The 12,498-nt window shown below is 44.1% G+C and overlaps 1 protein-coding gene across 2 annotated transcripts in view; it reads left to right on the top strand.

Moving 5' to 3' along the window:
* Positions 1-12,498, top strand: part of DOK6 (docking protein 6) — a 377,410-nt gene that overhangs the window by 134,570 nt on the left and 230,342 nt on the right. For both annotated transcript variants that reach the window (XM_075532718.1, XM_075532717.1), the window contains exon 2: positions 6,138-6,245. In XM_075532718.1, the coding sequence (XP_075388833.1) occupies positions 6,138-6,245 (108 nt within the window). The remainder of the gene's footprint in view (positions 1-6,137; positions 6,246-12,498) is intronic.

The following is a 12,498-nucleotide window of genomic DNA, read 5'->3' as shown; positions in this document are numbered from 1 at the left end:
CTTGTAGCACGAACTAAAGCCATGAAACCTGCCATTTCCTTCGCAGTGAGTCTAAAATGGTGGGGAGGGGTGGAGGGAGGGCAGGACTGCCCTTTCTGTAAAATCACCTTGAACAGGAGAAAGCCCCGAGGAAATGCGAGCCCTGGGAGGTCCCAGGTTTCATCCACTGGAAGGGAATGAGGGTGGGGGTCCAGGTTAATTAGGGCAAACTGGCTGCCTAATGTGGTGGAAAACTTCGGATATGTGGGTCTGAGGAGGCTCCTGGGGGGTTCTGGAGTCCCGGCAACCCAACAGACTTGTCTGTGAGGAACACTTTGGGGGCTATCCAGGGACTGCTGGTAGAGGCAAACCACTGTTTGTGGGAGAGGATTCTGAGCAAGGTGCAATCAGCTAATCCCCCTGGACAGTCATGGGGCAGACCAGAGGGTCATCTACAGAGACAGAGTATGGGGCAAGGTGAATCTCCTTGCAAGCCTGGCTCTATTGCTCCCCAACCAGAGTCACTGTGCCCTTCAGTGTCCTTGTGCCAGCCAATGAGAGAACAGCATCTACTCCCACACACTGTGGCAGGAAGGTCACTTCTAGCTTGCCCTATATTCATGGGAAGCAAATAAAGCCAGGTACTGAATTTCAGGTGCTCTAAAGATCTATGAATTCACTTTAAGGGCAAAAACAAACCTCCTCCCACCCACTGTCCAACCCCAGGAGTGATTTTTTTGGATTCAAACAGTACTTTTTTTTGTTCAACTGTGGACTTTCTCCAGCTCCTCCTATGAAGCATCTTTCTAGGGCTTAATGCAAGACTTCATTCAGACATCAAACCCTACCAGCGAAGAGTACAGGGGTCATCTCCTCCCGCTGCGACTGCAAAAGCCACGAGCCTGGTGTGGAGGCTGCTGCGGGCTTGCAGACTCCCTGGAGTTCACACGGAAGGACAAGAACTACCCACAATTCACTTGGGGGACTTGTATGTTCTGACCACTTCCCCAATGAAGTTCAAAATATATCTGAAAACAGACAAACCGTCTATAGACCAAAAGTCTATAGTTTTGAACTCATTTATGAAAACAAAAAGCCAACTAGCTCTCTGATCAAGTCCATAACCAGGAGGAGGAATTCATATTTTCCCAAAGGAAGATACTTGTTTTAATCGTAAGGAAGATACTTGTTTTAATCGTGCCATCGTGAGACTTCTCAAACTGTTGGAAAATCAAGATTATTTGAGATAAACAAAATTTAAAGAGACACTGCACAAGCTGTGTGACCAGTGCTCTTCCACATTCCCCAGGCCCATGGACAAGGAAATTGCAAGAAGCTGACAGATGAGAGATGGAGACACGATGGTGAAATGCAGTGTTGAGTCCTGGAACACCCAGAACCAAGATGTGAATGGGAAGCTGGCGTGACAGGATGTAAGCCTGTAGTTGAGTGAACAGGGTTTTGTAGGATGCAACCATGTTGATTCCAACTCACGGGCACACGCCAACCAAAGACCTGGCCCCAGGGGCTTGCTGGACTGTTTCTTCTTGTTCTTCTCCTTCTCCGAGTCTGGAAGACCTGCTGAAAGCTATTCCCTTTAGGTGACCCTGCTGGCATTTGAAATGCCAGTAACATGACTTCCAGCATCACAACAACACACAAGCCACCACAGGATGACAGACAAGTAGTCGTGGCCAACATGAATTTTCATGTGGCCAATGGATGCTCTATAGTCACTTCCGGGCCTCGTTTTGACTCCTGATAGTAAACTTTCCCATGATCACTTCCCACAGAAGTTATTCATTTGTTTCCTGTTTCTTCCATCTGGCAGTGGCCATGTCTGTTAAGATGAGTTCTGTAGGGAAGTAAAACCAGTGATTTTTGTATGTATCTGAATATCGAAAGAGACTTACTGTATATACTTGTGTATAAGCCAAGTTTTTTCAGCACATTGTTAATGCAGTTTTTGTGGTAAAATTAGATGCCTCGGCTGACATTCAGGCCAGCTTATACTCGAGTATGTACAGCATGTCAGGAAGTGACTCTCAGGCCTTGTTTGCATGGTCCCACTCAATCATCTGGTAAGATGTTGCACAAGAGGTGGATAGATGATTCACTTCAAGTCATTACACTTCACAAATACACTGTAGTGAATTTACAGGGGAGGATGTAAGACCTCAAACTGAGAAAACACTGCCACCAAGTAGACTTTGACTCATATTGACCGTGTAGCACAGAGTAGAACTGTCCCTGTGGGTTTGTGAGACTACCTCTTTATGGGAGTATAAATCCCTCATCTTTCTCCCGTGGAACATCTGCTGGTTTCAGACCCACTGACCAGGTGGTTAGCAGCCCAGTGATTAACCCATTACCTTACCAGGGCTCTTGGGAAATAAGGCCTTAGAGAAAGTAAAATCACTTCTGTGAGGCACGATGTTTAATTGAAGACAGACCTGAAATAGAAATCAAGTTGTTCCAACTTAACATTCATGTTCTGTGATACTCTATTATAATGCGCCAATTCTCATACATAAATGTGTGTGAATTACATTAAAGCCTAAGTGAAAAACTCATGCAAAAAAAAACAACACATGATATATCGTGCTGTAGTGGAGAGTAGTTTTTAAGAAAGTGAATCTGAGGCATTTTTAAAATCTGGATTGGTAAATATAGTAGCTATAAGGGCTAATTATATCTAAACCCTGGAGCATTTAGCAGGATCTACTTTTTATTCAATAGAATCGAAGCAGTGTTGCTCATCGATACTTACATATGACTAAGGGTGAGATGGCAGGAGCACTTGAGGCATCATAGGCTAAGCAATGAGCTGCTAACGATAAGGTTAGTGGTTAGAACCCACCAGCAACTCTGGGGGAAGAAAAATGAAGCTATCCAATTCCATAGTTTATTGTCTTGCAAACCCAAAGGCTTTGCAATTCTACCCTGCCAGGATCACTGTGATTACTTATGGGCTTGATGGCTGTACGGGTCTTGTGGTTTTGAGAGATGTGCAGAAATCACTTGACTCTTTTGCAAGCTTCTTGGCACAAACAATTGTTTTTAGAATACATGTGAATATCCATTATCGTGACGGATCTGCTGAAAAAGAGTTAAGATCCTCTTACTGTTATGAAGTGTGCTACCAGCTGTGTAGTCACTGACACCTCTGTGTGGCAAGTACTTTCTATGCCTCATTTCTTTCATCATAACAATAATCCTGAAATATAGCAAATAGTTTTTCTCCATTTTAAGGGCAGAGCTCAAAGTGCTTATTAGCTTTTTCAAAGTTTCAAGATGCCAACAGTGGACTCAGTTGGAACTCCAACTCCATTCTTTCTAGTTCCACAATTTTGCATATTGTAGAGATCATGTATTTTTATTCCTATCCCCCAAACCACATCCACTGCCATGGTGTCAGTTCCAACTAGAAGCAGCCCTGTAGGACAGAGGGCCTCCAGCCCTGGAAATCTTGACTGGAAGTGACCACCTCACAGCCAAGGGTTGAATGTATTTGGATCACTGACCTTGCACTTAGGAACCCAGCACCTAACTCACAGCCCTACCTGGTAACCTTAATAGCAAGCAGATTTTGCTCTACTTGTTCTGGATTCAAGGCTTTTTAAATATTTGGTTGAATGATGTTTCATTGAAAACAAACTGCATACAGTTTTGCCATGTGCACCAAGAACATCTTCCCTAAAAGAGGAAATGAACAGACCCTCTTACAAACCTTCCAGGTGTGAGACAAGAGCTCCTCTTATTCTGTCTTATCTATCCATCCTACCAGACTTCCCTTGTTGTCAGGAGAAGCTGAAAGTCAGGAATTCTAGTCTGCACAGATAGTAAGTCATTTAGCATAATAGAAAAGCCAGTCCCTCTGACTTCAAAACTTTATTCATTTCACACAGCACCAAACTCTCCCTTCATATCTGGTTGTGCTGTTTACATCTATTGCCCCTTAGTATATGTATAGTTTTAAGTTCAGAAGGACATATTCAAAGTCAATTCAGGTAGAGTTGAAGTAAAGCTAAAATATATGCTGGTACGATATTGTATTAACTACTTGTACTTTTCTGTTTTAATAATTAAAGCCCACAGCCACTTGCCACATACACTCACGTATAAGCCGACCCGAATATCAGCCGAGGCATCTAATTTTACCACAAAAATTGCATTAAAAATACACTGAAACTTGGCTAATGCTTGAGTATATACATGATACTTGGGGGGGGGGGGTGAAAGTTGCACTTCCATGTCTCAGGCGTTTCTTGTCTGATACCTAGATTTAGAAGTGAATAAGGCCTGATTTTCACTTGCTCACTTAGGGGGGATACAGGAGGTGATGAATGCGACTCACCACAAGACAATGTGCTGATAAACACAGTGTGCTAAAGAAGAGTCTGAGGATTCATGCACCACTGTTTTCAGCTGCATCAGAACCAGGGTTTGTGCACATTTTCTGTGGCCAGAATGGGTAGCTTTGCCAAGGCACGCTCACAGCAAGCCTGGGAACTCAGTGATTATTGTCTGTGTTCTGCGTTTGTTGAGAGTCCTTAAAGCGTGATTGGCTTAGGACTGCCTTTCAGATGGGGAACACTGTCTTCTAGGGAGCAGTAAACAATGCAGACTCCAAAAGAATGAGAGCCTCTGGCCTGTGTTAGTTCAGCACTGCATTGATAACACAGGTCAGAGGTTCACAACCACCAGTTGCTCAGCAGCAGAAATATGAGGCTCTCCGCTTCCCTAGAGACTGGCAGCTTCTGAAAATCCCTTCCAAGGCCCTTCCACTAAGTCTTGGAGGGATGCTAGGAGATGGAATGGACTTGATGAGAGTGAATGTGTTAATGAAAACAAAAGTGTAACATGTCAATTTAGCCATGAAAGAAATAGAAGAGAACATCTAATAATCAGAGTTTCAGAGGCTTTGAATTTATCTGACTGTAAAGAATGTACTGAAGTAAAAGTTGTGTGTGTGTGTGTGTGTGTGCTAATGTTGAAATCTGAAGTTGTCAGTTTGTGTCTCGATGTTTTTAATTACTAGAGAAGACCACTCATTTTCACTTCTTTGCCTTAAAACATGACTGTGGAGGGAAAGTGATAAGCAAATCTGAAGATCAATATGATTTAGTTCTGTAAGGTATGAAGAAAGGCCCAGTAAATGATCATTGGTTTGTGTAATTATTAGTCCTGATTTTTTTAACATACTAGTCAGAAAATAAACCAAAAAAGTCTCCACAGTGAATTCCAACTCAGGGCAACTCTGAGATCATTCAACTGTGGCCCCCAGGTTTCCAAGGCTGGCTGTCTTCAGGGAATCTTCTGATTCAAACCCACTGCTCTGTGGTTGATGCTGACTCAGGAGGAGTGTACACAGAATTTCCAAAGCTTTAAATCTTTATGGGAGCAGACAGCCTCATCTTTTTCCTGAGGATTTCCTGGTGGATTTGAACAGCTGACCTTGCAGGTTCATGCCTAGTCCACAACAGTCCAGGGCACAGAGCCTGATGTTGACCCCTGTTTATCTGCATCTACCTCCTCCAGGAGTAGAGCAATGAACTGCCTGTACATTTTAGCATTGAGTGCATACCGTAGTTGATGCATATTAATTATAAAAGTAAAAGAATGAGACAAACATAGATTGACCCATTCTGAAAGTGCATTTATTTGTTTTCTAAATTAATAGGTGAGCCTTAAAAAACTAATAAAAACTAAAATTCTGTAAGATGATTTTGAAAGGTGAGGGTTTTTCAAGGATAGAAAATTGAGCATTATGTAAATGTTGCACTTACCCTTATTAAGTTTCCACTTCATTAGCATGGGTGTTGGGGAATTGCCTGCCTCTAGATGGTGAGAATAAATATTTTCAACTGCATTGACACCCATGCGATTTAATTAGATTAAGAATGATCGAAACCAGCCTATTGGAAAGCTCCATCCTTGAAAACCTTCCCACGAAAAGAAGGCATTTTTAGATGAATGTTTGTGTTTTTGAATTGTGTTGTCACTTGAATGAGCAACACTCGTGACTTAAAAGAGCTTGTCAGTCAGATAAGTGCCAGTACAATTTTTTTCCGAGCATGAATTAATTGAAAATGCAGCGCCCTGGTGTTCGCCACCGGTGTTAGAAAGATGGCTAACAGCCTTGTCTTCCCTTCCAGATTTTCCGGCGCTGCTGGCTGGTTTTCAAGAAGGCTTCCAGCAAAGGACCCAGAAGGCTAGAAAAATTTCCAGATGAAAAGGCAGCATATTTCAGAAACTTCCACAAGGTAAGTCAACGGTCCCTGGATTCCCCCAGGGAACCAGGCTGGCATCTTGTGAGGACTGTTCTGTCCATCAATATAGAGTCTGCAGAGGCAACAGTGCACGGCCAGGATACAATGCTCCTGTGCGGATAAAATGCAAAAGCTAGTTCTCTCCTTTACTTGAATCATCTGCCATAAATGCCAGTGGTGACTCTGGAAGAATGGGAGACTCATTTTTATTGCTACTTTGCAAAATGAGATGACTTTTCGCTCGACGAGATCATTTTCTAGGATGCTGAGTGAGCGTTTCTTCCCGCGCTCTGTTCAGGTCAATTGCGCATTTGTTACTTTGATTTAAATAGAGGGTATCTGGGAGATAGAACCTGGGGCCGGGCTTCAGCGGTACTAATGATGATAGGGGGATACATGGCGAACTCTGTACCAGTTTAGTCAGCAACTTGGCAGAGATGTAAATGGTTCAATACACGGACATGTGCAGATGTATAAATTCGGGAAGGGAATGATCCATTTTCTAAGAATTAAAATAATGTGAACAAGAATGCTAAATCTATCCTAAAAATACTGCTGAAGGGTGTCATTGATGAGGTCATCAGCGCACAGTGAAGAATCGTATGGAGGATTCCTGGTCAGCACTCAATGCTCCTGCTTGCTGGGCGAACGCCTGCAGAGTGCACAGTCGTGGACACTTTAATGGCCTCACTGATAGGAATGTAGAGTCCGTTACCCTAACAAAGTGAATCTGCAGAATTTTCTTTCTTTTGGTACACAGTTCTAATTTCCTCTTTCAGTAAAAACCTGGTTATTTGACAGTAATTTGCTAACCGATTGACCTTGTAGGACCTGGGGGATTTGCCCGTGTGGGTTTCCCAGGCTGTGTAAATCGTCACAGGAGCAGCAAGTCTCATCTTTCAAGTGAAGCTGGTAGTTTTGAGCTGTTGACCTTGTGGGTTAGCAGCCCTGTGAGCAATCCACTATGGCAGCAGGGCAGCAGGACTCTTCACTGAAGAGCTAGTGGCCATTTTCCTCCGACATGGAGCTAGAGGGCCAGATGATGAGCCCTTACTGAAGCGTTCTAGTGGCACCGTGTCTCAACTGAAAGGCTGCTAATTGAAAGGCCCCGGATTCAAACTCGCCAGTCCTCTGCAGATGTGACACTCAGCTTCCCAAGACCATTAGCCCTAGAAATACTACAGAACAGTTCTGTCCTATAGGGTCATTGCGAGTCAGAACCAATTTAATGGCAATGAGTAACTCTGAAATATTCGATAGCGTAAAGACAGGTTTACTGTCTCCGTATCTAAAAGTTCCTGCTCTGTCCTCTGTTACTTACTAGCTTATAAATGTAAGCCTAGTACTGTTGGATTATGATTAAGGCAATGATTTTAACCTGATGTAACAAGCTGGCAGGTGGTGAAAGGCAATTCTATGATGGGGTTTGAGAGGACTTTTGAAGACTGGGTATAATAGGACTTCTGTAGATCCCTGAGGGAATTCCCACTGAAGGCAGTGATGGGCACTGGTCACATACCCTCTAGCCAACACACCTTTATTTCTCCTAACAGAAAGTGGGTACAGTCACAAAGCAGGGTCTGGTGGTTACCTTCGTTTAGGAGTGAGACACTGCAATGTCCGTGGTAGATTTCTCACCTTTCAGGTGGGATATTCAAACCCCATTCCCAGTCAATTCCCTCTTGCCCACCTACCATCCATGTGTCATTGAAGGAGTCTATGTTGCTATGATATTTAATAGGCTTTAATGAATCTTCTAGATGAGAAAGACAAACTAGAAAGGCCTGGTGATTTCTTAAAAAATCAGCCAGTGAAAAACCTATTGGGATTTTCTGGTTGATTCGGCAACCCATCAGACACTGTTCCATTGTGCAAAGGGTCACCATTAGTCGGGGCTCACGTGGTAGAAACTAAGCCCATGGCCATTGAGTCGCTTCTGATTTGGAGTCAGCTGACAGGACAGGGTAGAACTCCTTAGAGTTTCTAGGGGTTTGGGGATTTGAACCACTGATTTTGTGGTTAGCAGTGCAATGCTAAACCCTCTGCACAACTTTGAAGTAGCTAACAGAAATTTTAGACCAAAATATTATTTAAAAGGAAACACACGCTCATATTCTGCCCCACCCCCGCCCCCTGACAGTAGGTGTAGCTACTGCATGACTTCGTGTGTGAATTGCGCAGATTGGAGCATCAGCCAGGCGTAGAACTTCCACCTCTCAGGAATGATCACGCAGGTTCCTGCCAAGCCTATGTGCTGCCTATGACTCTGTTCTGTGTACCATACCAGCCACATGTGGTGAAAAGGACAGGGAGGTAATGGCTGCCTTCTTCAAGGCTGCACCACCAGAAATAGTCCTTGCTCTCAGAGAGCTCCCAGCCTAGTGGGAAATGTGCACACCGTGATCCGTTCTAGGTCAGATGTGGCAAGTACATCTGGGGAAGTTGGACGGTGGCTGTGAACGAGCATTCGACCTCATCTGGGACTGATGTTGGAGTTCCTGACAAAGATGATAACGAAGACACCAGTAATGTTGGTGGCTCAGCCGAATGAAGAGGAAATTAGTTTCTGAAAGACCTTGGTCTGGAGGGTAGCACCCTGCCCTGAGGGCTTTCTGTCTTCTTTCCTCCTCAGTCTGGGCACTCATGGCTTGTTCTGCCTTTTCTGCATGGGTGACCCTTGCAGTCACCCCCAGGCACCAGCCATGGCACAGCTCCCAGCTGAGGGAAGCACCATTCTGTGCCTTGGAGTTGGCCACATTGAACGTCCCTCAGTGTCCACTCCGAGCTGGACATGTCAAAGGAAACCACTGCTTGAGTTAGCCTGTGAATGGCCAAAAATTGGAGCGTCATCCCAGGTATAGATCTCCAACTCATCAGCATGGACCATGCAGATTCCTCTGTAGCCCATGTGTGGCATGTGGCTCTGTTCCAGAGACAAAGTGGTGACAAGAACATGTGCTTCTGTCAGAGATCTCCCCCTCTGTACCACACAACAAACGGACACCGTCAATACTGCTTATCAATATGAGGTTCCACTTTTACATGGGTGCCTTACAAGAGTGTCGGGGAGTGAGGAAGAAACACTACAAACAGAAAGGAAGTAGAAGCCCCTAAATACATACATAAGCGCAACCCAAAGCTGTGGCTGAGTCGAACCCATGATTATGGAGGTACAAAACAAACAGTCCGGTATTTCAGTCTAAACCAGGTAACTGCTGCTGGAACTGAGTATCCACACTCTGCATGATAGCGAGTCTGCACATGGCCTTCAGAATGTCCAGGATGAAGGCCTAAGCTCGAGACCTGAAAAGACAAGCGTGACCTAAGCTCACGGAGCCACACATCTTGATCAGGAAGTCGTATCTGCCCAGAACTAGATGGTAGACTTACCCACTAAGCATTTTTAACAGAAATAGGACCAGCGATTAGTGAAGGAAATGAGAGCGTAATCACATTTATAAATGACGAGCTCTCAGCAAAGAATGGTTAAGTGACTTTGAGTCACTTTTTACTCATACTAACCCTCTCTGCAGCAGAACAAGACCATCCGGTCCTGCACTAGCCACACATGTCCCACCCAACCCATCACTGTGCCCACTGATCTAGTTAGGACCTTCTCGTCTGCTGCCCCTGGACTTGACCACGCAGGATCTCCTCTCTCTCCCGATTACTGGTCCAAAGTACCTAAGATGAAGTCTCACTCTCCGTGCTGCTGAGTCTTCTGGCTGTCCTCTTAGCAGTCCCTGATGCTTTCACATTCTTCGCCAGGACCATCATTCCGCTGCACCCATTCTTCATCTTCCTTCCTATTCAAGTGTCTTAACTTTCACATGCACAGGAGCTGATTGAAAATACCCTGGTTTGAGTCAGGTGCACCTTAGTCCTCAAAGTATAATCCTTTCCCTCCCCTTAACAAGGTCTCCTGCAGTAGAGTTACCTCTAATGAATGACTTCATTTGTTCTCTTGATCGCTGCTATTATGAGTACTGATTATGGATCCAAGCAAAGTGACAACTTCCATCTTTTCTCTGTTGATCATGGTAAGTCCCACTGGTCCAGTTGTGTGGGTTTTCTTTACATTGAGTTGTCATCCAGACCGAAGGCTGTAATCCTTGATCTTGATCAGTAAATGCTTCAAGTCCCCCCCACTTTCAGCAATCAAGATTGTGTCATCTACAGGTAGCGGGTTGTTAATAAACCTTCCTTCAATTCTGATGCTGTGTTCTTCGTTTAGTTCACCTTTTAATACGTGCTCAGCATACAGACTGAAGAAATGTTGTGAGAGGATACAGATCTGACATATGCTGTCCCTGGATCTTAAACTGTGGCTCATTCTCTAGGTCTGTTTGCACAACTGCTTCTTGATCCATGTACAAGTTCCACATGAGCCCAACAAAGTGTTCTGGGTTTCCTGTTCTCCTCAAGACTCACCATGGTTTTTTTATGAGCCACAAAGTCAAATGCCTTGGCATAGATGGTAAAACATGAGTAAACTTCTTTCTGGTACTCCCTGCTAGTAGGCCAAACCCATCAGATCTCAGCAATGGCATTCCTTGTTCTACGTCCTCTTCTCAATATCCTGAATCTCTGACAGCTCCATGATAATGTACTCTTGCAGCCACCATTGAATGACTGTCAGCAAAATTATACTTGCATATGTTACTGATGATACCATTCTGTAATGTTCACATTGTGTTGGGTCGCCTTTCTTTGAAATGGGTACAAGTATGGTTCTCTTCTAATCTGCTGGCCAGGCAGCTTCATTCCAGTTTCTTCACATAGACCAGTGAGGGCTTCCAGTCACAGAGACGTAGAAACTATTGTTTTTCAAGGTGGAATTGTATAGATAAAAATCAAGTCTCTGCATGCTTTCTTCCTCCAGCCCCTCTGTATTAATATTGAGAAGGAATTAATAGAACAAGTTCTATTCCTTCTAATACCATTGAGAGACTGAGTAGAATATGGAGGTGTTGCCATTTATCATAGTTCTCCCAATGATATTTGGGGACTAAGAGTGGGTTTCTGGGAAGTGAGGACTAGGCTTCTACTTCGATGGACACTTGAAAGGATGCTGTGCCTAGACATTGAGCCACATGCTGTGTAGCAGGGATGGTTTTAAAGGTGAGATGCAGTGTTGCACTTGACTTAGGCCAAATGAGGCACGCTCGTGCTGTGAAGGAAAGTAGCCTTAGTTGCCCAGTGCTTGTGGGCTCTACTGTTAGTCGAAAGGTTGGCAGTTCAAAGCCACAAGCCACTCTGAGAGAGAAAGATTGATCTGTCTGCTCCCGTAAAGATGTCAAGTCTTGGAAAACCAAATGGGCAGCTCTCCTCTATCATAGGATTGCTATGAGCTGGAGTAGACTTGATGGCAGTGAGTTTGGTTTTGGATTTATCATTATCAGATGTTCACTCAGACATTCAATGTTAGGATTTACTGTTCAAGATCAAATTTATTAAGATACTGATAACAAAAGGCAATAATAATGAGAACTTTAAAAACACACACACAAAGGAAATGATCAATTTCTTTTAGAACTGATTTACAGCAGAGTTCTCAGCACGGAGCCCATCATGTGTCAGGAGCTACTGGTATTGAAACACTTGTGTTGGCCAGAGGGATCCAATAGACGGCAGATGTAATAACAAGGTTCCTCTGTATAATTACAGTAGATGCCACTCGACAGATTGTACTTGTAACAAAAAGTCAAGAAGGTGAGTACAGATGTAGGTAGGATATAATTTAACATTGGAACACTGAATAGCACTTCATGCTTGATCAACATGCCCAGGAAAACACACATGCTTAGTCTGTGTGAACATTCTCCTTCAGGTCTTTGAAAATTAAGCTGCCAAAGAGAACAAGGGATCCAGCGAGAATAGAAAGCATTAAGGGAATTGTCTCTGGCTTGAGGATAAACAAGCAGTCATCTAGCTCAGAAGCAACAAAGCTCGCACGGAAGAAGCAGCCTGTGTGATCACGAAATGTCGATGGGATATCAGGCATCTAAGACCCAGAACGAAACCATACCCAAGGTGAAGGGGGAGGGCATGGAGTAGAGACCCAATGCCCATCTATAGACATTGGATATCCCCTCACAGAGGGGTCACAGGGAAGAGATGAGCCAGGCAGGGTGCAGTATAGCACCGATGAAACACAACTTTCCTCTAGCTCTTTGGTGCTTCCTTTACCCCACTATCATGACCTCAATTCTACCTTAAAAATTGGATTAGACCAGAGCATGCACAC

The sequence above is a fragment of the Tenrec ecaudatus genome, chromosome 15 (assembly GCF_050624435.1).
Source record: "Tenrec ecaudatus isolate mTenEca1 chromosome 15, mTenEca1.hap1, whole genome shotgun sequence".
In the NCBI taxonomy this organism is placed as follows: Eukaryota; Metazoa; Chordata; class Mammalia; order Afrosoricida; family Tenrecidae; genus Tenrec; species Tenrec ecaudatus.
The sequence above is the reverse complement of the archived record's forward strand: the minus strand, read 5'-3'. Positions and strand labels throughout refer to the sequence as shown.